Source organism: Anolis carolinensis, chromosome 4 (assembly GCF_035594765.1).
Source record: "Anolis carolinensis isolate JA03-04 chromosome 4, rAnoCar3.1.pri, whole genome shotgun sequence".
NCBI classification, from domain to species: Eukaryota; Metazoa; Chordata; class Lepidosauria; order Squamata; family Dactyloidae; genus Anolis; species Anolis carolinensis.
Window position 1 is genome coordinate 226,655,322 of NC_085844.1, and position 27,491 is coordinate 226,682,812.

Sequence of the window (27,491 nt, forward strand, 5' to 3'; positions counted from 1 at the left end):
GCTTAATTGGATAGTACACATCAAAAGATCTACTTTAGAAAGTTTAAGCACAAGGAGAGATAAGACTGTAAACACAGGATAAGGCAGGAGAGTGAATTTAAAGTAAGTGAAGTAGTAAATTGACTCAAATGCTATAAAGCCGGGCTGTGGCGCAGCTGGCTAGTAACCAGCTGCTATAAATCACTACTGACCGAGAGGTCATGAGTTCAAAGCCCGGGTCGGGTTAAGCCTCCGACCATAAAAAAAAAATAATAGCCCCGGCTTGCTGTTGACCTAGCAGCCCCGAAAGACAGTTGCATCTGTCAAGTAGGGAAAATTTAGGTACGCTTTATGCGGGAGGCTAATTTAACTAATCTACAACAGCATAAAACTGCTCACGAGGAAAAGAAGAGGAAGAACAGCCACCAATGGATGGTGAAGCAACAGCTCCCCCTGTGGCCGGAAATCGTGAAGCTGGAAAGATGTTAAAAATGCCTCTGTGTCTGTCTAAAACTGAATGTTGTTTGTCTGTTGGCATTGAATGTTTGCCATATATGTGTTCATTGTAATCCGCCCTGAGTCCCCTTCGGGGTGAGAAGGGCAGAATATAAATACTGTAAATAAATAAATAAATAAATAAATAAAGCTAGAAGCATAATATTTAGCAGAAGAATTGGCAAGGGAATTGCCTCATTCTGTTAACCAGCCAAGCCAAGAAAACAGCAGTTGAGCTCAAAAAAAGCACCTTAAACATGAATGACAGCTTTCATTGGTTTATGTCCAAATAGAAGGTATGTGTGTATGTGTGTGCATGTGCGTGTGTGTGTCACAAATTTCATGTGTATATCAGCATTCACTATAACTTTAAATTGGCTACAATTTAAAGATTTAAATTTAAATCTTAATTTAAATAGCAAATCAGCTATGAAATAAATCCAACCAGGGAAGTAACAACCTTTACTTGATGTTAACTAGTAGAACATTCTCTAAGAATATAGGAAGATCCCTGCTTGACCACACTGAACCATTACATAGCCCAGCATGCTGTTTCCCACAATGGCCATTCAGATGCACCAATGGATAAACACAACTCAATGTTCCATCTCTGATTCTAGAGAGATAACCATCATGAAGAGCAGTTACTGATACCCTGATCCTCTATGAATGAGTCTAGTTGCTGTTTAAAACCACCTAAATCAATGGTCACCACTCACCACCATATCCTTTGATACCAAATTTTGTAACTTAACTATGCACTGTATAAATAGTATGTTGTCACTCCTAAATGTCACTTTGAATCAGAACTTGTAGAACTTTAAATTGGCTCACTGCTTGGTGCCATTATAGTTGCTCTAAATCTGTAGTTCTCAACCTGCTATCTCCAGATATTTTTGGCCTACAACTCCCAGAAATCCTAACAGCTGGTAAACTGGCTGGGATTTCTGGGAGTTGTAGGCCAAAAACATCTGGGGATCCCTGGTTGAGAACCACTGCTCTAAATTAAAGATATTACCACACTGTTGTTGTTGTTAACTGTCATCAAGTCAAGTGTAACTTACAGTGACTCAATGAATGTGAGACCTCCAAGTCACTCACTCACCAGCAGCCATGCTCAAGCCTTCCAGACTCAGGCTGTTGGTTCCTTGATTAAGACTATCTGTAATGCAGTCTTCCTTTTTTCCTACTACTTTCTACCTTACCAAGCATTACTGTCTTTTCTAGGGAGCCATGTCTTCTCATGATATAACCACTTTACTTTTATTTCTAGATTGTATTATATAAAACAGAGATTAAAAAAAACCTCCAGTATGTCCAGAAGGTCATCTTTGATACCCCTAGTGAACATTTCTGCCATCAATATAAGGCAACAAACAGATGTTCCATTCTTCCACATCAAAATAAGGTGAATGGTAACATTAAAGCAGAATTGTTACTTTCAAGGGGATTCTTAAGGAACAACATACCTACCTATCTGCTACTAAGTAATAATTTTCCATGCTGTGATGAGCCTACGGCACCAGAAACATGAAACTCCATCTATGAAGCCAGCAAACATACAGCAATTTTTAATATAATTGCAAGTTTTTATATTTTAATATTCTGAATTAACAAAACCATGAATTGGAATGCATTTGTCTCTCCTCTGCAATGTCCAGAAAATGACAAATCTGTATTTACTGGTATTATTATGCTTCCAAATGTTTGATCTAATTTCTTCCCTCTTTCCACAAAATTCATATACACTTCTTTTCAAACATTATTCTATTGCATTGTAAGAAGAAGCCCTGGTTTGGGATCACTAACCATTGGAATGCCCAGCAGCTCACTGAACTGAATAGAATCATTGCTCTTTTGAACCCAGATTTCCTGGTATAAATTTTTCCATTTGGAAATGCTACCAACTTTATCCATTTCCCCACATTAAGATAGACAGGACGTTACAAGAAAAGACAAGCAATTGCGGTCAAAGTCTGTGGACTTCTTCACTCTGCTGCAGAAGGGAGTAAGTCTGCATTTGTTCAGTGAACCAGTGACTTTTGCAATGTCATGTTTTACAGTTCAGTGGAGTAAAAAAGAAAATAAATGTATTGTGACTCTTTTTCCCTTTCATGGTGGATTCTTCAGTTCTGTGTCTATGTACTTGTATAAGTTTCAGATCCACAAACAGCCATGAAAACTTACTGGGTGACATGAGGCAGGCAACACATTCTCACCCTTAGAAAATCAATGATAGGTTTGCCTTAGGATCATAATAAGTCAGAAACATGAAGGCACACAACAACAACAACAACAACAGCAGCAGCAGCAGCAACATAGGCTGTATATATTTGTACATTAATATGCACCCACAGAAGCAGAGAAAACATCAAATTGTAGAAGCGGAAGCTACTCCAAGGATCATAATGTCCAACCCATTGCCAATGAAGAAATCTGCAGCCAAAGTACCTCTGAGAGATGGCCATCCAACCTCTGTTAAAAGGTTCTCCAATGAAGGCAAATCCTTTTGAGGTAATTAACTCCATCGTGTAAAAGCCCTTCAATACATAAACCCTTCACTCAATTGCCAATAAATCCTTAATGTTTAGTTGGAATCTCTTTTCTTGTCATTTGAATCCACTGATTTGGCCTGTACCCTCTGGAGCAACAGAAAATTAGATTCTACACGACAGCACTTCAGATATTTGAAGATGGCTATGCTATCATCTCTCAATCTTCTGTAAGTTAGATGTATAAAACTCCCTCAAGTATTCCTCGTAGATCTTGTTTTTGTTCTGTTCCCTCAAGTCACTTCTGAGGGGTTGGCCAAGATTTCTTGAAGTGAGGTTTGCCATTGCCTTACTCTACGGCTGAAAGAATATGGCTTGCCCAAGGTCACACAGTAGGTTTCTATGGCTGTGGAATTCAAATTCTGGTCTGCTAGAGTTCCAGTTCAGCACTCAAACCAAAAACCCATCCTGTCTCGCAAAGCAGAATGGAATGGTACGATTCCTTCCCTTGACCTTCCCTTGACGAGCTCTTTTTCCACCACATCTTTATCTGCCTCATCACACCAAAGCGTGGATCCAGTTTAAATCTGGTTTCTGCCTCCTGTAGAATTCTGGGGTTTGCAGTTTGGTGAACCCAGGACCTGTCTGTTTGAGCTAAGACCCCTCCCTGAAGTGGATTTAAAGTGGATCCAAACTAGTGTGATGAGGTCCTAAGAAGCCCTTTGGTCCTCTGAGGATTTTAGATTTCCACTCCCCAGCTAGCACATGATTAATTATCCTGTTACCCTCCTGGATCTACCTTGGATTTCCTCTTTCTCCTTCTTGAGATCCCGGGATGTTTCCTTTTCTCCAAAGAGACTCTTCAGAATAGCCATTGCGATTGGTAGCATCATTGCTGTAGAGGCTGTGTTACTAAGCCACATAGAAAGGAAGGAGGTTGTCAGCATCATTCCCAAAATGAGCCTATCAAACAAAAAGAAAGGAGAAAAAGTGAGAGTTTTACCGGGTCATTTTTTTTTCTTTTAAGATTAAAGAGAACAAATCTGTCTCAGTCATGTTCTGTAAAATATCCAAGCCTGTAAAACTAGAAGTGTTAATCTGATTACAACAGTGCTCAATGTGCTATCTTTCGCCTCTCTTATTTGCCAAATGGAGGAAAATTAAGAACCCTCCATATACTTTCTTTAAAGTCTTGCTGCCCTCCCCAACGTTAGCTCTATATTTGTGTTAACTTGTATTTTTATGCAATGTATGCCCTCCCCCAATAAACTCAAACTGAATAGACTGAATTTATTGTTATTTAGACATGTAACCAGTAGTGTGTCCATTTGTAGTTTTTAAATTTGTGTTCCGCCCCCCCTCATAGTTGTGGTGAGGCTTGCTTATCTTACTTCTTTTCACATATCCTTCTCTTATGACTCTGCCGTGGATCAGATTAACTAGTGACCTGTTTGCAGTCTAGTGAGTTGCGCATTGAACTAGACACTTGTCTGCAACCTGGAAATCTTGGAATTGAGTTGTGCTTTGTAATCCAAAAAGCTCCTACACTGGGATTTGCTCCAGAGTAAACAAGAACAGAAATGAGTTTTTTAAAATGTCCACCTTAGTAAGAATTACATCCAGCACATAACAGTTTCATTTGGTTCCTCCTCAGACCTGTGTCTCTGCCATTACAAGAATGCAATCCCTGAGATCCTTTCAGTGAATTCAGTGTGAGCCAAACAGTATTTTCTACTTACTGTTTTAAAAATACCACACAGTATGGCTTACCCGCTTAAACTGTCTCATATTCATACATTTATTTCTGTTCTCCAAGTCAATACAAACCCTTTAATTAGCTTGTATACAGTCTAATTAGACAGTCCTAAGCATTCATAATCTAAATTCTCCTTACAACAACCTTGTAAAATAGGCTAGGATAATACACTGTAGGACAAATCCAGAAACTGCCGGAATAATCTGAAATTTCCAGGTATGCACCCCATACTTCTGAAAGGCTTTCTCAATGGAAGTCCACCTGATTTCTGCATTATAATGCTTTCAGTTCTGGGTCAAGTTTCCTGTATTCTTGCGGGCTTTAAAGATCTTTATTTCAGGGTCATAGCAAACATTAAGAGGAATCTGTCATTCCGCAAATTTAAACCAATTTCCCTTGTGCCTCAGCTATCAGGATTGCAAATTTAACCTATATTTTTATATTTCAATGTACAGTCACAAAACAAAGTCAGCTTTATGCACTATAGGAAGATTACAAAAAATTCATGCTATCGTCTGTCTTTCTTCCAGGGATATAGGACAGCACCTTTGGAGTTCATCCCTGGCATGATCAGACCATTTGTATTCCTGTTGTAAGAAGTCTTTTGCAGGAATCATTTTTCATTCATGACTTATGTTAAACTATTGCAGAAGGAATTCTGTTCAGCCATGGCATCTTTTAATGCTACTATCTCTCTAATTTTTGAAATATGTGCTTAGTGATCATTAAGAATTTTTTTTTTGCTATGAGAAATGTGTTCAGAATAAAGTTACATACAGAAATTTATGTGTATGGTTTAGCCAATTTTTAATCTCGTGGTCTCCATTTCAAAGAAGGAGTTGCAGCACAATCCTATATGTATCTAGTATCTACGTTGAATTAAGGACCATTATTCAGTTTAATAGAGCTTCATCTATGGGAGTAGAGAGGTGAAAACATCTTGGCAGAATTTGCTGGATTTTAATGGTTTATTTACCACAAGCAATTTAGACACACATGAATAATGATTTGGAATCTCTTCAGGTACTTTTTTATCCAGTAGGGAATTTCTAACAGGAACAGAAGAGATTAATCAAATATACTAATAATCAGATCCACAAATGCTAAACCCACAAATATGGGGAGCTGATTGTATATTTCTCAGAGTTCATTTAGACTCCCAGCATGCTACATAGTGAATGCTGGGGACTGGCTGAAGGACTCTAGGGGTTTCCAAGGTCTGGACCTGCCATCTAGAGTTACCATGTACAACCCCTGAAGATGCTTCTACACACTTGTTTTGCAGGAAGTAAATTTTCATTTGCTGCAACCTTTATAGCAGTGGTTCCCAACCTTTGGTTCTCTGGGTGTTTGGGATTTTAGCTCTCACAATTCCTAACAGCTGCTAAGCTGGCTGGGATTTCTGAGGGCTGAAGTCCAAAACACCTAGAGAACCAAAAGTTGGGAAGCAAGGCTTTATAGTCACTGCAATAATGTGGTACAAAAAAAACCCAAACCTACTTTATTTTCTGCTTTTCTGGCACAAAAGTCTAATTATGTCATCTATTTACCTGGCCGGCTGCACTCCCACCAATATTAGGATTCTCAGTGCAATCCTGCGGTGAAGATTCCACTCTTCGATGGCAGCTGCCATGATTAGTCCACTCAGGAAGAGGAAGTTGGTGTCTAGAAAGTACTGGGGACAAACTTTGTTGGCTGGGAGGATCCCAAGGAAGGGGAAGAGAATGATGGGAAGAAGAGCTGTCACAGACAACGGCAGAGCTTCTGTGCACCAGTACGTAGCCATCACCAGAATGACATAGAGACATTTCCCTTCCTACAAGGAAATCAAAGGAGGGAGATCAGTCACTTCTGTTACAGCACTGGGAAACATGAAGTATCCTCGAGAATCCTTTAGAATGAAAACTGGAGAGAGTTCATGTACTTTAATGGTGGCATAGTAGAAGAAAACATTTCAGCAGGTGCTGCTTGTCAAGCAACCAAGTAGCAAGCAACACCTGCTCAAATCCTACAGTCATTTGCTTTTGGCAACACTAATTAGTGTGCTTTCTCTTGATTACTTGGGTTTCTTTGTGGCCACCACGGATAGCAAAAAGCTTCAGATTCATGTTACAACTGAGATGGGTGAAATTTATTTTTACTTGGCAATGGTTCGTTCAACATAAGAATCAAGGATCAGAGCGATTTGACTCTTTGCGGCATTTTCAATATTTAGAGAAATGCTCAAAGACTAAAAAGAGAAACAGAAAGAGAAGGAGTGCTGAAATGAAGCAAATGGATGAATGAGCTTGGGCACCACACAGAAGCTCCTGGACTGCCTTCACATGATCACTGAACAGCCTTGGCAACTGATAAATGGCAGGAAAGATTTCTACACAACAACCCACTAAAAATTCAACATCCAGGAAATGATTGAGCAAAGAGATCTAGAAGAAAGTCACATATTGATCAGCAAGACAGGTTTAGCATACAGCATCTCTCTTGAAATCCAAAGGAAATCACATATTCTAAAGCAAAAGCAAGTGAAATGAGATAGCTGCATTCTGGTTGCCAAACACAAAACTATCAGCTTTGCACAGACCAGTGGTAGCTGGTGGCTTCCCTGTCAGTAGGGTGGTATATTAATTCCAGGTTTTGGCCTGAACTTTAAAAGAGCTATCAAAATGCTGAGTCCTAGCCGCACAATAGAATCAGAATCTTGCATTGTTATTTCAAAGTTCAGACTAAAACCTGAGAGCCACCCACCTCTAATGGTACAACCAACATCATTCATCCCCAGCTTGGAGGGCTGCTTGGACAACACAACAGGCTTGTAATGAAACCTGAATTACAACCTGCTCATGGCACCCTTTCTGTTCTCCAGCTATTATAACAATTTCATTTCCTATCATTAAGCTGAAGATAAAGTTACAAAAAAGCAAAGTCCAAGCTTTGTGTGCCCATGTACCAGATATGGCCAAAGGGCACAGGTTTCCATAGAGAGAAGAGAAAGATGGAAACCGCATTTCTCTTTCCCATACATAAAGCAAATTCTACCAAACTTTTGCTGTGTGGCAGCCATCAAGTAATATCAACCCAGTCTCAGAAATGGTCAAAATTATTTTTGGAGACTAAATTATTATCTTGCTTAAAGTTCACATTTGGAAGGAGTGAGGATTGTCACAAATACAAACTTCCTTGCTGTGAATCTTGTGACTGGATTAATTTTCTAACTGTGTAACCAAGAAGTGTTTTCCTCAGTTACACAATCGCCTCAGTCATGACGCAGAAGAAGCTTTGTTCTATGACTGTCTGGGTTTTTCCTTCCATGAATGTGCCTCTAAAGCAGAAAATGAAACCAAGGTTGATTGCTGTTGAGTAACATTCACTTATGGGAAGCAAAAATGCAGGACATTGGGTAATGTTCACTTATGGGAAGCAGAAAGAAGTAAAAGCTCAACGACACTAAATACTAGATATTTCAAACCTACCTCCACCTACACAGAGAAAAAATTATGTATTTATTTATTTATTTATTTATTTACAATATTTCTGTCCAATCTTTCTCTACCCAAAGGGGACTCAAGGCGGCTTTAGATAAAGGCAACTATTCAATGCCTTAACACAGTACAGTATTAAAATAGTAAAAGGTAAAGCTAAAAGTTTCCCCTGACATTAAGTCCAGTCGTGTCCGACTCTGGGGGTTGGTGGTCATCTCCATTTCTAAGCCGAAGAGCGGGCGTTGTCCATAGACACCTCCAAGGTCATGTGGCTCGCATGACTGCATGAAACGCCATTACCTTCCCGCTGGAGTGGTACCTATTGATCTACTCACATTTGCATGTTTTCAAACTGCTAGGTTGGCAGAAGCTGGAGCTAACAGCGGGCACTCACTCCGCTCCCCGGGTTTGAACCTGGGACCTTTCAGCCTGCAAGTTCAACAGCTCAGCGCTGTTGAACACACTGAGCCACCGGAGGCTCCAAGTATTAAAATAGACATTTGAAATAAAATAATAAAATACAATTAAACCAATTAAAAATATTTGAAAAACATATAGCCATAATTGATCGCGTCATCTACATGCATAAACCGGGCCATTCCTATAGTCATAACATGTCAATCCATATCAGTTTATTGTACAGGTTCTTCAAAGGCTTGTTCACAGAGCCACGTTTTTACTTTCTTGCGGAAGATCAGGAGGGAGGGGGATGATCTAATGTCACCTGAGAGACATTAGACCAGAGAAAGGAATAATTGCAAGATTTGGCAAAATGTGTTTGAGGTTATAGCTCTACATTTCTTAAAGTACCGGTCCTACTAATGCAGAAAATAGGCAGTGAAATATATTTTCTCTTCTCCAATAATTCCAGAACCTGAAGCTGAATAATAGGAGACTCAGGACAGAGAGGAGGAATACTTCTTTATGCACCATAATCAAATCATGGAATTTATTACCAGATGATGTAGAGTAGTAGCCACCAACCCGGACTGCAGATTGGACAAATTCATGTAGAATCAAGTTACCAGTGACTATGCTCCCAGTGTTTCAGGAGTTAGATCTCACTGGACCTCTCCACCTGGGCTACACAGTTTCTGTTCCTGTCTTAGTTGATTGATGCACCTGCCAATCACTTATAGCTGATTGACTCATCTGTTCCAAGCAAGTTTTCTGTATTGTCCAAAACTAGCTTGAAGTTAAATAATTGTTTGCTTAATATCTAGGACTCAAAGAGCCAGGGCAACTGACAGGAATGTCAAAGCAAGAAAAAGCTAAAACCCAATCATCACCATTATCATTTGCAAAATTTAAAACACAATAAAGCAAGTTTTCATATTACAATTATATCAATTTTTAATGTTCTTTCAAAAAATATAACAATGAAGTTCAAAATTCAGCATGCCCCCATGACTTCCTGCATGCAAATGATTTTTAAATGCTGTTTGAATAGAACAGCCATTTTATCTGCTGGCAAAGAGAGCAGAGAGGGGCACTCTAGTTTGCATGGGAATGCAAGGTAACTTCATAGATTGGTAGCAAGATAAGATAAAATAAAAGAGGTACTAAAGTGACCTATCAACAGCTAGTACCTCATCAGCAGGAGCCCCTGGTGACACAGTAGGTTAAACACTTGTGCCGACAGAACTGATGACTTGAAGGTTGGGTTGCTGACCTGAAGGTTACTGGTTTGAATCCAACCCGGGGAGAGTGTGGATGAGCTCCCTCTATCAACTCCAGCTCCATGCGAGGACATGACAGAAACCTCCCATAAGGATGGTAAAAACATCAAAACATCCAGGCATCCCTGGGCAACGCCCTTGCAGATGGCCAATTCTCTCACACCAGAAGCAACTTGCAGTTCCTCAAGTCGCTCTTGACATGGAAAAAAAACCTCAACAGCAAGCTAAGAAAGTACACAGGTCACCTAGTCATATATTCTTCCCCATGACAGTGAGACATATTATATTTTCACTTAAACTAGAGATGCACAACAATTGGCCTGTGGACCGTATGTGTCCCCTACCAAATTTTGAGGCTATTGCTATTTACGGTATCACCAGAACTACAAAGGGTACAGAAAAGGCCAGTGAAATTTACCATGGGATTGTGTCAAATTCCCCCATGAGTAAATATTATGATGTATGATATTTCTAGTATCAGTGGGGAAAGGTGAGCAAGCGAAAATGCAATTATGCATGTTATAGAGATAGCAGATAAGGGAGAAGCCTTTCTTCTTAGCTTATAGTGCTAGGACTTAGGTCACCCACTGAAGCTGAAGGGTGGGAAATTCAAGGCAGATAAAAGATGTGGTTCTTGATATAGAACATACTTCAATAAAAAAGACCCTTTAGAAATGCCAAGGTTAATAAGCTGAGTGAGGTGGGATGACTGTTACAGCTAATAGCTTACACACCCAAAGGCAACCTCCTTCCTCTTCTGTCAGTGCACAGATGCAGATAACCCTTTCTTATTACTATAGAGTAATTTATTAATAAAATGAATTTAGCTATGTATGTGGCCTCAGTTGCAAGATATTTATATATATGGTGGTGGGAAAGGATCTGAAATGCACTAGATATACAAACGACACCAACATGATGGTAACTATGGTAATCATATTATTCAACTAAGGTGGCAACTATAACTAAGCACAGATTAACATTTGTATGGTGTAGATAAGCCTTTTTCTAACAAAATATAAGGAAAAGCCACGAAATACACAAATAGTTTATTTTACAAGCCCAAGGCCATGGCAAAAAAGATACAGGTACAGGGTGCAGAGAACACTACCCTCAAGGTAAACAGGAAGCAAAAGATAACAAACAAAGGGCACCATCATGCTCACAAAAAGGAAAAGCATTTAGATCAGACTTGGGTCTTATATAACCTTCCAGATGTGATTAGACTGCAGCCTCCAGAATTCCCAACATTCCTCACAATTGATGGGGCTTCTAGTCCAATGGTATCTGGAGGTCAATATGATTCTAATCCCTAATCCAGATAAATGCTAGTGCCCTGAACTATAACACTACTACTGAACTCAGAGAACAGTCAAAACACACTATCCTCCTACTCTATTTACTCAGATGATAGATTGTGTATGATGTGGATTTGTTCCAGCAGGCATAGGCCAAGAAAGCAGCAGTGAAGCAAAGTATACAGAACCAAACAAGAACACATGCAAACACAGTCATGCGGCTTTTAATATTTTCATATGTGTAATATACTTTAGGCTTCCTTCATGTAGTTAATTTCACACTTAATATGACTTTAAGCATATTGCTGCAAAAGATATTTACTAAAATTATTTTTCCTATGAACTCCTCACCATTACATTCTGCTGTGGTCTACTCTGAGAAATACTTGACTAGTTACCATCTATAACACAGTGATATTTGTCAATGTGTAGAAAGGTTACTGGGGAGGAGGTGTCTGAAAGCAGTCACCCAAAAAAGTTTTTTTTCCTCCAAGCTTTCACCTGTTATAAAGCTATTAACCCCAAACTGTATTGTAATATGTTATTTCTATTGATCAAAACATTATTTTGCCAAACGTTGGAGTATATGAAAGCTAGACTCACAGCTGGAGGAGTGTTTGAAGAGGCTAGAAGTGAGTCTTCTTTCCTTTCCTTTCCTCCCTATGCCAACATTGCCTATAGCTTTTATCTTCAACTTTGCCAAACTTCTCACATTACTTGCAGTGCATAAACTAGCAGCATCTTATGTGCCAAATAGAGGGTGGCGGGGGAGACTTCCCACAAGAGTAACAAGAGCCCCCAGACAATAAGGTGTGTTTGTTTGCTTGCACATTCACTTTCATAACTTTCCCTCCTTTGCTCACACAGATGAACAGTAATAGCTCAGCAACAAGATACATGACTTTGTGTACAGAGGGTCTCATGTTCAATCCCTGGCATCTTCAACTAAGGGCCCTTGCACACAGGTCCAAAATCCGAGAAAACCAGGATGGACAAGAGTGGGAGGTGGCTAGATGACATTTGCTGAAAATGCACACTGAATCGTACTATTGGCAGCCAAACATGGTGTAAAAAAGTGTTCACAAAATCCAATTTCAGCCAGAAAATGTGCATATTTGCATCACTGTATATACCTGCACTCAAGAAAAAGGCAGGACTTCATTGTGATATGCTGGTGTGGACTGCTCGAGAGCACGTATGCATTCTAAAATCCCAAAACAGATGATGACAGCTATAAACAAATGGAGCCATGGATACACAAGTGGCTAAATGGAAACACAATTGGAAAGCAATTCCCATGAGAACTCTCTGCAACCATTCCTTTGTTTTCATATTTATGAAATTAAACAGAACTTTAAATTCCACAATGGGGACCAGCATGGCAAACCAGTGATCCCAAAGGGAAGCAGGGTTCAAGAGGGCAAACATAAAGACAGCAGAAGGTTAAAGAGAGATAAGAAAGAAATTTGCTTATGTGGACTTTCTAATATATGCATTAGCATTTATGAGGTCTAGCGCATCTCAGAGAGTCAATTAAAAAATTAAAAGAAAACATCTGGTAGATGTCCTGCATCCATTTTGAAAAATCCGCTATAACCAATCCTTTCATGATGCTGGGACTGAGAGCTCAGTGCCTGGACTTTTCTTAAGGTACCATAATTTGTTGTTCTACTTCTTCATCCTGGTTTAAGAGGCTGTTTGGAAGGGCCCTAAAACTGCCTGAAATCTTGGAGAGCTACAGCCAATCAGCTGAGTTGGCACTGATTGGATGGGAATTCTGCAGATCTCCAGATGTTGGACTGCAATCTAGACTGCATAGCCATTAGCCATTGATGTAAATGCTGGGAACTGTAGTTCAGCAACATTAAGTGATACCTTGCCCATCCACATCTAGATGGTCTGATTCAGTACAAGGCAGATTCCTAGATTGCTTCTCCTTCTGGACTCAAATGGTCTGACTCCGATCCTTTCTTGCAGTATCCTTGGTTAGCTCCATTACTGAATCAGAATCTTTTTACATCTTGACCTGGAAGACTGCTAAGATTGACCTACAGGGAGCTGCCTACAGGACATGCTGCCTGTTTCAAACTTCGGTCTAAGCAACCCTGTCCTCATTAGAAGCTGTAGTAACAAGCTCTTTGCACACCTCATTAAAATTGTCCCCACTACCCCTGCCAAGAACACAGCCACCCCCAACCTCTTGTCCTGTTGCTTCTTGCAATCATTTGCTATGCACACAGAAGTGTTTGCAGAAGAATTCAGCTCAAAGTTAAGCATTCAACAGTTTCTCGTAATTGCCATGAGACACACAGCAAGGGCAAGTGTTCCTTGTGTAAAAACAGTGACTGAAAAGAAAAAGAAGATGAGGACACACAGCCTCAAGAAAGTTTGGGTGCATCAGTTTTTTAAAAAGGGAATCATTGTGTTAATTTTAAGGCCCCTGGAGACAAAGGTTATTGGCTATGTTGGTTGGAAGATTGTGGGATTTATAACCCTCAAGAGTAACTTTTCTAGCTTGACACAAGAGTCATTGATTGTCATTAACATATCAGTAAAAAGGGCTTAGAGCAGGGATAAACCTGAAATTGTTCTTAAACTCCAGACATTCATTATGATTGGTAATGTTGACTAGGACTTGCAACCTAATAACATCTGTAGGCCACACAATGACCACACCTCTTTTGGATAAATGAATGAAGGACAAGTATCAAAATGGAAATGTGCCCTGATGACTGTATTTATGCCATTTCCAGTATCAGAAGCTGCCTTTCAAGTATCTATTACTGGGAGCAGGAGAAGGCTGTAGTCTTAATATACTAACAGCAGACTTGCCAGAGGTATCTAGTTGACAATAAAATGAAATAGGGGACTAAATAGGGGTCTTTGGACTGACCACACAGGACTTTTAATGTACCTTTCAAAGCATGTCCCAACTATCAGTATAGATACCATACTGTGATACTGGAAAAATTCCAAACATGCTGCATATAGGTACACAGAGATGGTTTTATATTAAACCCAGAATCCACCCATCTATGTTATATGAAGTTTCTGGAGGAGTAGCTCTGTTAACAAAGTATGCTTTGTTGTCTTTTCAATTCTTACTGTGAAGTAGAACTAGAGCATCTCCAATCTCCAGTTGATAGTAATTAAGCATCCTTTAAACTTAAGACTTCAGGCATCGAGACAAAACTTTCCTTTCCTCTTGGTATTTGGCCTGAAATCTAATAGCCCCATGAACGTCCTTTGCCTGCTGTGACTTCGCCTCTTGGCATCTTAAAGACATTGTTAAAAATATAAGCAGTTCCTTTTGTTTTCCTGGTGGCAGCAACCTGCTGGTTAGGTCCACGCAGAACAAACTAAAGCACAGCTCTCACAGCATCAGAACTTAATCCTGCATGGACACAACAAACAAGTGCCTCTGACTGCCAAAACCAAACAAAGGCATTTTCCCCCTCAATCCAAAACAAATCTGATTATTCAGCACATGCAAACATACATACATACACAAAATACTAGGTTAGCATAAGATTTTGCACTAGGGCTCTTCCATGCTCCAAGCATGGGTATCACCAGACTTACTATGTTTTGCTTTTACCTATAATCCAAAGGTCCTATAGAATTCAGTGTCCAGACATCAAATAGGTGCCAGCAAAATACAGCAGCCCCAATAAAATGTCAATCCAGCCATCTGGGTGCAGAAAGGACTCCGGAGTACTCCCCAGCTGGAGGCACAGCAGTTCTGGAGCCCACAGTACTCCAGATTGTTTTGGTAGGTGTGGATGCATCCTCATCCATTTCTATTTTCCCCATTCAACCTTCTCACAAGAGCAGAGATGCAAAAACTGTTTATATATGATACTCTTGATGGGACTACACATGTGTGAAGTATGAATTAAACAACACAAAAGATCTTGTTGTAATTCAGGTTTCCTTGAGAGCCATGAACTCAAACACAGCCAAACCACTATCAGTGTCAGATTTCCATGTACATAGGAACCCTCTGCCCTATTTTTACAGTCCCAAGCAGGACTTGAAAGTGGATATGTATTGGCTCCTGGGCTCAGTACATAGCCGGTGGCAATTTACAAACCGTGAAGGCCTGCTATATTGCCAAAAACCAAAACAAACAAACATGGTTTAGAACAATTATTTATGGGCTACAACTCTAAGCATCCCCGAGTAGTACGGCCATTGGCCATGTTGACCTGAGGAGCTGAAGTCCAAAATATAACACTGGCAATTATCAATTCAAATGCAGTTTCTACGTTTAAAAGACAACCCTCTCTCAGGTTGTATTCACAGACCTAGAATGGCATCATCTTCAAAAGGCATTAAAAACTATTAAAGCTGTTTGTTCAACTATCATATGCACAACAAGCTTATATAACAACATATTTACAGGCTCCCAAAAGAAATTAAATATCCATTTTGTCCTTCCATTTTTTGTCTTTGAAATTAATGAAGCATTGCATGTGCTCTTAAAATTACCCAACATATAATTTTAAAAAGGGAAATGAGAAATAATAAAAACTGAAATGATCTTCCATCCCCCACATGCTGTGATATCAAAGGAAACATCACAAATCTGATGCCATGAGCTCAAAAATAAAATGTTTTTGACAAAGAAACCCTCAATATAGTTATGGCCTCATCAGAGGGATCTGCTTAGTCCAAGCAAAAAGTGTCTCTCCATTTGGTTATTTACTGATACACTGAAAGAACATTTAGACATGAGTGAGAAAGGGCACACCTTTGCAGAAACCATACTAAAATATTTTAAAACAGGTCTGTCCATCTTAACCTGTGGGTCCCCAGGTGTTTTGGCCTACAACTCCCAGAAATCCCAGCCAGTTTAACAAGTGTTAGGATTTCTGGCAGCTGAAAGCCAAAACATCTGGGGACTCACAGGTTGAGAACCACTGTTCTATATTGTTGTCACTGTGTGTCTCCAAGTTATTTTTTTTACTTATGATGGCCCTAAGGGAAAAACTACCACAGGGTTTTATTAGCCGCATTTGTTCTGAGGGGGGTTGCCCTTGCCTTCCTCTAAGGCTAAGAAAGTGTGACCAAGGCACCTTCTACACTGCCATATAAAGTCCAGATTATCTGCTTTGAACTGGAGTGTATGGCAGTGTAGAAGGAGCCAAAATTGGGATTCAGACCCTGGTGTCCAAACAGTTATGTCTAACACTCAAACCACTGCACTACACTGATATATGGCCACTGATTTATGCCACATTATTAGTAATAATTCCTTCTACCACTTTAGTCAGAACAGATATTAAACTAGCTGATTTATACTTTCACAGATTTCCCCACCCATTGTGGATTCCAGTCTTCTTTCACAAAGGGTGATCTTTTTGAAATCCAGCTGAAAGTTATGAAAGTGTTTGAATATGAATGTGTTGGTCTTCTCACAAAAATAAAAATAACAATTTCATATCTGAATATTTTCATAGAATCATATATTCATAGAATAGTAGAGTTGGAAGAGACCTCATGGGCCATCCAGTCCAACCCCCCACTAAGAAGCAGGAAATCGCATTCAAAGCACCCCCGACATATGGCCATCCAGCCTCTGCTTAAAAGCCTCCAAAGAAGGAGCCTCCACCACAGTCCGGGGAAGAATGTTCCACTGCCTAACAGCAGTCACAGTGAGGAAGTTCTTCCTGATGTTCAGGTGGAATCTCCTTTCCTGTAGTTTGAAGCCATTGTTCCGTGTCCTAGTCTGCAGGGCAGCAGAAAACAAGCTTGCTCCCTCCTCCCTATGACTTCTCCTCACATATTTGTACATGGCTATCATGTCTCCTCTCAGCCTTCTCTTCTGCAGGCTAAACATGCCCAGCTCTTTAAGCCGCTCCTCATAGGGCTTGTTCTCCAGACCCTTGATCATTTTAGTCGCCCTCCTCTGGACGCTTACCAGCTTGTCAACATCTCCCTTCAACTGTGGTGCCCAGAATTGGACACAGTATTCCAGGTGTGGTCTGACCAAGGCAGAATAGAGGGGGAGCATGACTTCCCTGGATCTAGACGCTATTCCCCTATTGATGCAGGCCAGAATCCTGATGGCTTTTTTAGCTGCTGCATCACATTGTTGGCTCATGTTTAACTTGTTGTCCACGAGGACTCCAAGGTCTTTTTCGCACACACTGCTGTCAAGCCAGGCGTCCCCCATTCTGTATCTTTGATTTCCATTTTTTCTGCCGAAGTGAAGTATCCTGCATTTGTCCCTGTTGAACTTCATTTTGTTAGTTTCGGCCCATCTCTGTAGTCTGTCAAGATCATTTTGAATTCTGCTCCTGTCTTCTGGAGTGTTAGCTATCCCTCCCAGTTTGGTCTCGTCTGCAAACTTTAACAGCTCTCAAACAGATTTCATTGGGACCCAAGGATCTCCTTGTTTGAAGACATCAGTTCAGGAATGACCATTTACTCTACATCTTATCCAGTGAAGACACATTACAAGAATTCATTTACCTTTCCTGAAATGTTGCTGTCATCCTTTTATATTCCTTTAATCAGTTGTCACCCCACTGCCTCTCTAGTTGGTCTCTTGCTCCTGATATATTTAAGGAATCCTTTATTGCTGAACCTGATGACGTTAGAAATGTGTTCATCAAAATCCTAATTGCCATCATCAACGTCCTTCAAACAAATCTGTGCCCCTTTTTGTTCATCTAATTGGACTCATGTATCAATTTTCGATCTAATTTTCTGTTTCAATTTCCCCATGTCTCATATTAGTCACTTTTTTCCTAAGTCAAATGTGGACTCAGAGCAATGGATTCAAATTTAAGGAAAGGAGATTCCACCTGAACATTAGGAAGATTTTCTTGACTGTAAGAGCTGTTCAACAGTGGAACTTACTGCCTCAGAATATGGTGGAAGCTTCTTCAGAAGCTTTTAAACAGAGGATTGGATGGCCATCTGTTGCGGGTACTTTGATTGTGCTTTTCCTGCATGGCAGGAGGTTGCACTCGATGGCTCATGTGATCATGTCCAATTCTATGATTCCATGGTTCTAAGATTTCTGCAAAACATCCCTCCCCCTCTGATAGCTTCCTTTGCATTATTTTAACTGGTAATTACTCTAACTGTATCCCGCCTTCCCTGACCTACGATATACATTCCAGCTGAGCCTTTGTCATTGTGGCTTGAAAATAACATAGCATTTTTAGAGATTTAATCTTCTTGCCTTTCCCTTTCAATACCTTTCTTACCAGTTCCTGTTACAGAAACTTCCTCATTTGAAGTCAAATATTGCAATTTTGCAATTTCTGGCCCCTTTTATTTGCATATAAATTAGCTTTGACAGTCTTATGGTCAATAGTTCAACAATATTCACATCTAAGTGGTCTTGGGTGGCTTTGACGTTTACTGCTGTCAAGTCGAATTCAACCTATGGCAACTTGAACAAGAGACCTCCAAGGGTCCTTCCAGACAGGCCCTATATCCCAGGATCTTATCCAAGGTTTTCTGTTTATCCCATATTATCTGGCAGTGCAGACTCATATAATTCAGTTTAAAACAGAAAACCTGGGATCAGATTCTGGGATATAGGTCCTGGCTGGAAGGGCCCGAGGTCATCCTATCATCAGTAGCCCTGCTCAGATCTTTCAGCCTCAAGGATTGAATCTTTCCATCAGGAATGTGGATTTTCATTTTTTCTGCTTTTAGAAATAATGTTTCAAGCATTATTTTATTTTCTAATGAACCATGTCTTCTCATATGGCCAAGGTATAATAGTCTCAAATTAGACAACTTGGCTTCTAGGAACCCACTACTTTGTCTTTTTAGCAATCCACAGTGTCCATAGAATTCTTCTCCAGCACAATATTTCAAATGAGTTGATTTTCTCTCTGTAAGCTTTTTTCACAACCCAGCTTTCAGAACCATACATAGAAATACCAAATACAAAGGCATGGACAATCCTATGGTTAGTATTCCATGATCTGCCTCTACTCTTCAGGATCTTGTCTCATTCATGGCTGCTCTTCCAAGTCCTAGCCTTTTTCCAATTTCTTGCCTGGATTCTCTATTCTGAATAATGACTGAGCCAAGGAATAAAAAATCTTAAGGCATTTCAGTGTCTTCTTCATCTATTCTAAAGTTATGTAATTGATATGTGGTTACTATTGTTGTTTTCTTAACATTTCATTTCACATCTGACTTCTTCCTTGGCTTTATTTATGGTTTATTACTGCATTATTCATTATTATTTCCATTTGGGCAATCAAAAACATTTTCACTCATACTCAACCTCTCAGCTCTCATCAGATTTTTCCTTGGGTTCAATTAGCTTCCTGCCATTCAGTTTCAAGTATCGTGAAATATCTCACTACATCTTGCCCAAAGAGACAAACAGTTCCCTATTCAATGACAAGCATTTGATTAGTTTTGTCTAACCAGTTAGACAATTTATAATTTAACCCCTTTAGAGCTGAATCTTGTCCTTTCTTAATATTGCTTCAAACATGATAAAAATAATCCTAGCATTTCCATTATCACAAGGAATGTGGTTCTGTATAAGCTACATTATATTTAGCAGCTGCTTTTTGCTAAAATATACAGTAAGGGTCTGGATTGGAAGCATAATTTTGTTCAATAAGAAAAATATTATAGAAAATGGGGTCATCATTTCCTGTCAATCAGTTTCAAGCCAGAAAGTCAATAAATCCATAACCAAACAGACTGAACAAAGTCCAGAACTGAGAAATTTTCCTTCCCAGCAGCCTCTTCCTAACTGAACTAAAGGCATATAATCTGCAGTTTTTTTTAATACAAATTGCATGGGTGGAGGGGAGATAATTATTAGAAGTTTAACAAGCATGGAATGGAAATTAACCTGTATCTTTCCTACTGCAATCCTGAGGAAAATATAAAGTTACTATGTTCAGTTAGAGAAATCTCCCCAATTGCCTAAATGGGACATTTCCCACAAAGCAAATACTAGTATAAAGAGAAATATTTTTTCTCAAGACTTGCAGCAGAGAGAAGAACAGTTTTCTGATGGCCCCAATTTGGCAAGGACAATACCAATTAATTCTGGAATCCCACTTTTCTGTTTTTTTGGAAGTTTCTGTCTTCTCCACTTTGTCCTCCTCATTATACGGTACTTCAGTTGCTACAAACTAAGTTCAAAGTGCCAAAATATTAACACACTCATCACATTTCAGTTGATTAAAATTATGTTGCAACTATCCTTTCTAGTGAGTCTCTACCAAGTAAAGAAAACAGTGTAAGTTAGGTTGCAATCTCATAACTAAGATGAATTGACAGAAAGAAATCATACTGCAGAAGGGGAAAATTTCATTACTGTCCAATGTGTAAAGATTGAAAAGGAGTTGAAAATACTATAAAGAATAGGCACTTCATATCTACGCAGGAAAAGTCAAATATACAATGGCAAGTTCATAGCTAGAAAATAATTGTGGTGAATTTCATAATTCAGAAAGATAGATTAGCTAAACTGGAGGAAATTGAGATTTAGGGGCAGACAAGACCAAAAGAAAACACTTCTATTTCTGAAAATGAAAAACTGTGGGTCCCTTTTGTTGAAGATTGTCATGTCCTCCAATGCAAGTCTGAAATCCAAAATCAAGAACTAGACAGAAGAAAAAGAGAAAGTGAACATTTGTAAGAATATTTTATACCATTTCCCCTTTTTGGATGATGTAATAAAATGTTTGTTCTGTAATAGATAACGATATATACCCAATCCAGATATTGCTAAATAAGCTTTCTTTATTTTTAAAAAATCCCTATCATTAAAACTGATAAGTTATCCCTAAGCATACTGGAATGCCAATATTTAGGGAACCATGCAAAAAAATGCTTAGAAAGCTATTTGACAGGACTGCCATGTTTACTCAAAAGGAAGCATGTAATAGGTTAAGGTCACAGATTGCAAACATATGCACAAGGACCAGAATTCACACTGAACACCACAAATTACTGCCAATTAAATACTCTTCATAGAATAGCGCAATTAATTTATAGGCAACTACTCTGTCAACTCATCCACAATCATCTTTTACAAATCAGTATCAATCAACAGGCTGTAAAATGAAGTCTTTTGGGAGCAGAAAGCTGAGAACAGGAGACAGAGAACGATTGCTAACATACTCTTTATTAGGCAAGGTAGCTCTGAGAACCGGAAGGAAAAGCATGCCTGAAAAGGACAATGGACAAACTCTGGGAATTTCTCCAGGAAAAAGAATTACTTCCTTGTGACCTGAATAAGAGAGAATTCTTGAAGTAGGGTAACTAGATTAGCTTTGCAAGGAGGCAACTGTGATTACTATGCCACAGCATGGGACAGCACACTTACCAGTACTTTTGTCGAACTAGCTCTTCTATGGAAATTCTCTCAATTGAGAGTGTTATGGATTAAAATGCAATTGATTAAAATAAGGCCTTCTAGCTATTGAGGTACAGAAGCCCAGCTGAATGGGTGGGTAGATATCTTATTCAGAAGAGGGTTCAGTTTGAGCTAAACCTAGAGACTGGATACATTCTTTTAAACTGCAATTCTCAGAACCCCCATGCCAAAATAGCGAGTATAGCCATGGTGGCTGGCAAAATTCATGGTGTTACAATTCACAAGAATAACATTTTTAAACTTTTGGAAAACTTTTGGCTGAACGGAGAGAAATATTATCAAGAGGTCTGAAAATGACAGAACATCTGTCCAAACAGTTTAGGGTGTGTGTGTGTGTCTTAACAAAGAAGGTAGCAAGATATACTATTTTTGAAGTGGCAGGAAGATTGTTCTTAGGAAGAGAGCAGCAACTTAGAACCACAATACTCCTATTGCTCCCACACCTCCACCAATCTATCTGGCCAGGGAGGGAGGAATAGAAATATTTTCTTGGGGCAGATGCCATAAAGAACAGGTAAAAGAGTATTGAGAAAGAACAGAAAGTAGGTAGAGAAAAAAGAAGACTGCTTGAAGGAGGGGAAATGTATTTCCTTTGGACCAAATGTTTTATTCACTGGGAAATTCTCTACCATACCAGGGCCAATCTTGTCATAAATCAGAAAAAATAACCCCCTCAAGCAGCTAATCTAGGATATCTTGGTTATTTAATGTCTTTCTTCTTGTTGTGTGCCTTGACATAATTTCCAAAGTTACGTTGGCCCTATCACAGGACTTTCTGGGGCTTGCGAGTGTGTGATGTGCCCAGAGTTACCTATGGCTGAAGGGGATTTAAGACCTGATTTTCAGAGTTGTAGTCCAACACTCAAACCATTACACCACTGGTGTGTTTTATCAACAAAACATTCAAAAGAATTTGTTGAAAATTCTGCCTCAGATGTCAAAATAACGTGTCCATCCTCAGCCACTATGTATGGGAAATAGTGCCATTTGATGCTCTCCTTGAGGTAATAAAAGCATTGAGCTGGTCTTGTTCAAAATTGAGAAGTAAAGGAAGCAGGTTAACAACCATGCCTGAAGGGCATGACCTGGTCTCATGAACTTTCTCTTGGTTGACGAACATACACTTCCTCAGCTCACATGAAATAATATCTGGGCCAAAGAACAACTCTGAATAAGGAACCCTGAGATCTCTTGAAAGGCTCAGTAGGGGCCATCAGGATCCATAACAAGTAATTCAAGTGTAGCTAGTAAACAAAAATAATCATAAAGTCTATGGGATGGGAGAAGAACTATTGTGAGGATTTCTTGATTGGAACAGTAGATAGGGAAAAGTCAAAATAGCTGTGTGTTCCAGAATAAAAAGCAAAAATCAGAACTGGGTAATATCACTAGGTATCAAAACCACTAAAAAGTGGCAAGCTTTCATGTTCTGTAGAACTCTTCATTGGACCAGATTGTAGAAAACTACAGGATAAGGAAAGGCATGAAAAGTCCCAAAATCTAGCCAGATGTAGTGCCTGTTGTGCCGTGAGCCAAGTGAGCTCCAAAATGGGGATTGCAGAGAAGAGGCAGAGAAGAGTTATTGTGAAAGCAAACAGAAACGAAATCAGGGTAAATAAGGCAGACAGGAGATAAAGACATCTCCTGATAAGTCTCTTGACTATTCCAAAGTTGAGTATGAGTGCTTAGTCGGGAAGCAGATGTTACTCCCAGAGGCTGAACAGAGAGAGAAGGAATGAGCAGAGAGTGCTGAAGAAGCTGCATCTCTTGACAAGGAAGGACAGGTGGGTTTCACTGCAGTCACTTAGCCATGCCAAGGAAAGTGAGCGATCCAATACTTCTCCCCATCACTTTTAACAACTGCACAAGTATTATTCATAGTCGGGGACCATGGTGTCAGTCCTCAAGTCATCAGCTGGAGATCTGTGAAGAATTTCCCAGAGAAAAAGAAAAAGTGGTCATCCATGGGTACAGAAATGATGCCAGTCTTTGTGGCACATTAGTCCCCAAAGGCTAGTCCCACTTATCAGGTGACAAAAGAAGCACTGAGCGGGATACACAGAGAGAGTCATAGGAAGCTCCACCTGCCATACAGGCAAAGAAAGGACGTGGGGATAATTTGTTTCGCACTTTTGCAGAAAGAACAGTGTTGGGGTGCATCAAGAGCTCAGAATTAATGCAGTTTAGCAACACTTTTCACTGCCTTGGCTCAATGTAGGAGTTGTGGTTTGGTGAGGCACCAATATCCTCTGGCAGAGAAGGCTCCAGTTCTTGTAAAACAACTCCCAGGATTCCATAGCGATGAGCCATGGCAGTTAAAGTGCTGTCAAGCTGCAATAACTGGACAGTGTAGATGCACCCTTGGTGGGCTGTCAAATCCTCTAAAATCCACAGACTGGCTTGGAAGCAAAAGCAAGGAAAGGGGTGAAATCCTCCTCCCAGGAGGGCACTTTTTCTAGCCGTGAGGATAAGCAACGGAGGGAGGGAGGGAAGGGGGCTTGTCCGGGGTTACCTTGGGGGGCAGGCTGAAGAGGATGGGCAGCAGCACCAGCGGGGTGCCAAGCAGCACCAAGTAGCGGCGTAGGCTCCACACTTTCTTCACCAAGGCGCCCAGCGCTGCCATCCCGGGACAAGGCCTTGGCGGAGAGGGGCGCTTGGAAGGAGGGCAGGGAGGGAAGGAAGGCGAGGGAGAGGAGCAAGAGGCCGGCTGCGGCGCCTGGCCCGGCGTTTTATCCCGGGAAAGGAGGGAGAAGGCGGGGAGGGGTAGGAGGAGGCAGGGCTGCCTTTACCTGGGGGCGGCGGCAGAGGAAGGGAGCACGGGGCCATCGGGCCGCCACTCCGCCCGGCTCCCACCTCCCTCTCCATCACCTCGGGAGCCAAAGCGGGGCTCGGGAGAGGAAGGCGCCTCCTCCTCCTCCGCCTCCTCCTGGTTGCCTGTCCCACTCCCGACAAGAGCAAAGAAACTTAGGCCTGGACAGTCAGCGCCTAGACCCGTCAATTCTCTTCTTGGTATTCATTAAGGGCCAATTGTTCTTGTGTGCCTACAAGTCATCGCCCAACTACAGCGACCCTGAGGGAAACCTATCACTGCTCGAACTTTCTTTGCAGAGTTTGTTCAGAGAGTTATTCATGCATAGGGTGCATCTGCGCTGCACAGAATGAAGGAAGTTTGGCACCACTTGGAATCACAGAGTTGGGAGAGACACCATCCAGTCCAACCCCCTGCCAAGAAGCAGGAAAATCGCATTCAAAGCACCCCGGACAAATGGCCTTCCAGCCTCTACTTAATAGCCTCCAAAGAAGGAGTCTCCACCACAGCCGGAGGAGAGAGTTCCACTGCTGAACAGCTCTCACAGTTAGGAAGTTCTTCCAAATGTTCAGGTGGAACCTCCTTTCCTGTGGTTTGAAGCCACTGTTCCACGTCCTAGTCTGCAGGGCAGCAGAAAACAAGCTTGCTCCCTCCTCCCTATGACTTTCCCTCACATATTTATACATGGCTATCATGTCTCTTCTCAGCCTTCTCTTCTGCAGGCTAAACATACCCGGCTCTTTAAGCCATTCCACATAGAGCTTGTTCTCCAGACGCTTAATCATTTTAGTTGCCCTCCTCTGGACACATTCTAGCTTGTCAACATCTCTCTTAAATTGTGGTGCCCAGAATTGGACACAGTATTCCAGGTGTGGCCTGACCAAGGCAGAATGGAGGGGTAGCATGACTTCCCTGGATCTAAACACTATACTCCTATTTATGCAGGACAAAAAACCATTGGCCTTTTTTGAACTGCCTTGGCTCAGTGCCTATGATCTGTAATTTGGTGAGGTACCAGTACTCTTTGGCAGAGAAAGTGTCAACTCCAATGATTTAGCATAAAGCTATGACAGTTCAAGACGTGTCAAACTGCATTAATATTGCAGTGTAGATGTACCCATAATCTCACCTCCTCAGCACCACAGTCAGTGTTGTTTTGGAAATAGCAACCTCGTGAATGTATGTATTTGCTAACTTGTATTCTATGTGTATGTTGATTTGCCAGTTTGACTGTACCTCTTTGGTGTGGGAGGGATTATAGACATGTGATTGTACTGAGCATGTTCAGACTCAGGTATCCATTTTATATTCAGTATGTGTTTGGTCTCCAATGAAAGCAGGTGTATGTTTTGCATCACACCTCATTGGAGGAGGATGCATGTTGCTGTTTGGACTTCAATGTTATAAGTCTGCTTTAGACATCAGTGGAGGTAGATGCATTCATGCTTATGGACTTCAGTGAGTACAACTATATTAAAGACTATGGACTATTGATTAAGGATGATACCCTGTATTCACAACACAGAGAGAAACTGCATCCTATCTATAACTGAACTTTAATAAGAAACATGCCTATATGGTGAATTAATACCAGATGTTTATGAGTAAACAAGATATGTTATTTTTTAAAGAAGACTTTGTTTTTTTTCTCTGAGTGCATATTTTAAACTAAAAGGTTTCAAAGAAGTGTATATGTTTTCGGCAACTGCAACTGCAATTTCAACTTCAAAGAAACTCAAAAGAAGATTTCCTGCTTCTTGGCAGGGGGTTGGACTGGATGGCCCATGAGGTCTCTTCCAACTCTATTATGCTATGATTCTATGAAACAACCATCCTCTGCTAGACAAATATATTTTTGTAGTGGCATGTCTTTGTCCTTGACAGTTCAAAGACATGGTTCTTCAGTTTAACAACTGAGTTACCTGTGTGCCATTACATGAATCCTTGTGAATATCACTTGTTAAAAGAGTTGACTTCTAACGAAGTCATGCTTTTCTTGACTAGTGGTTTTCAAAAGGTATTCTCCACATGTTCATGAAGATATGACATCATTTTTTCTTTTCAATAAGGTTATGATTGCCATTTATTTACAAAAGGAAATGTGCCCAAAGACTGGGTACAGTTATTTTCCAAAATGTTGTGCAGTCGTTTTTTTGTTGGGCACTTGGTTTCCATGGGATTTGGTTCCAAGACCCCACAGATATCAAAATCTGTGGGTGCTCAGGTTTCAGTATATACAATAATGTAGGAAAGTGGTATCCCTTACATAAAATGGCAAAAACAAGGATTGTCTTTTGAATTTTTTAAAGCTATGGATGGTAAGAGTTCTTGGATGGAGAACTCATAGATATGGAGGGGCAACTAAACATGCCTTTGATTCCAACCTTCAATGACCAAAGCAAACAATCAGAGGAGCGTTTGCTATTTTCTCTGAGGCTGAAAGGGCGAGATTTGCCCAAGGTGACAATAGCTTCCCATGTCTGAAATGGGGGCAGATACAACCCCCATCTCCTAAGAAGTGCAGTCTAGCTCTCACACACCACTACATCACGCTGGTTCTGTAAAAACAAATCCCTTGGATCTGATCTTTATTTCACAGACCTGTAATGAAAAAACTTTGTTCAATATTGTTCAGTATTAGTTGAAGATATTTGGGAGTGCTGAGTTCAAAAGACACAATAAAATGTCATGTCACACATAGTTCTTTTACGAATTTGATTTTTGTATTAATTGTTGCTCAGTTCTGACTAGGTGCAGACATTGAACTTCCACTGCAATTTCTTGTAGTGTTTTTGAACAGGTTTTTGTGTCTCATCTCAGCAAACTTTGGAAGTCTATTAGCAGATGGTGGAAGATGCTGCCTCATTGCGAGTGTTGACACAAGTCCAGTTGGTTTGTGTGGAGTAACCATCTTATCTTTTGCTTCAGGCCTCATGATGCCATAGACCAGTGGTTCTTAACCTTGTCTTTACCCTTTATCTTTTGCTGCTATGGACCACTCCGGATTTAAAACCCTAAAGTACATAAAATGTTTATCTAAAGTTACTCAACAAGATTCTTCAAATTCAGAGAAAAGGGAGGAATAAGCCAATGCTTTAAGTTCAGGGAAGTTCATTTCAAGCA

General features: G+C 40.3%; 1 protein-coding gene across 2 annotated transcripts in view; it reads right to left on the bottom strand.

The window, feature by feature from the left end:
* Positions 1 to 24,263, bottom strand: part of slc13a3 (solute carrier family 13 member 3) — a 60,125-nt gene extending 35,862 nt beyond the window's left edge. The window contains exons 1-3 of one of the 2 annotated variants that reach the window (XM_062978903.1): positions 24,072 to 24,261; positions 6,273 to 6,538; positions 3,766 to 3,929 (exon numbers count right to left, since the gene is read on the bottom strand). In XM_062978903.1, coding sequence (XP_062834973.1) covers positions 3,766 to 3,929; positions 6,273 to 6,538; positions 24,072 to 24,182 — 541 coding nt within the window. In that variant the 5' untranslated portion in view covers positions 24,183 to 24,261. Of the gene's footprint in view, positions 1 to 3,765; positions 3,930 to 6,272; positions 6,539 to 24,071 lie in introns of both variants that reach the window. The other variant, XM_062978904.1, reaches the window with a different exon arrangement.
* Positions 24,264 to 27,491: the final 3,228 nt, after the last annotated feature.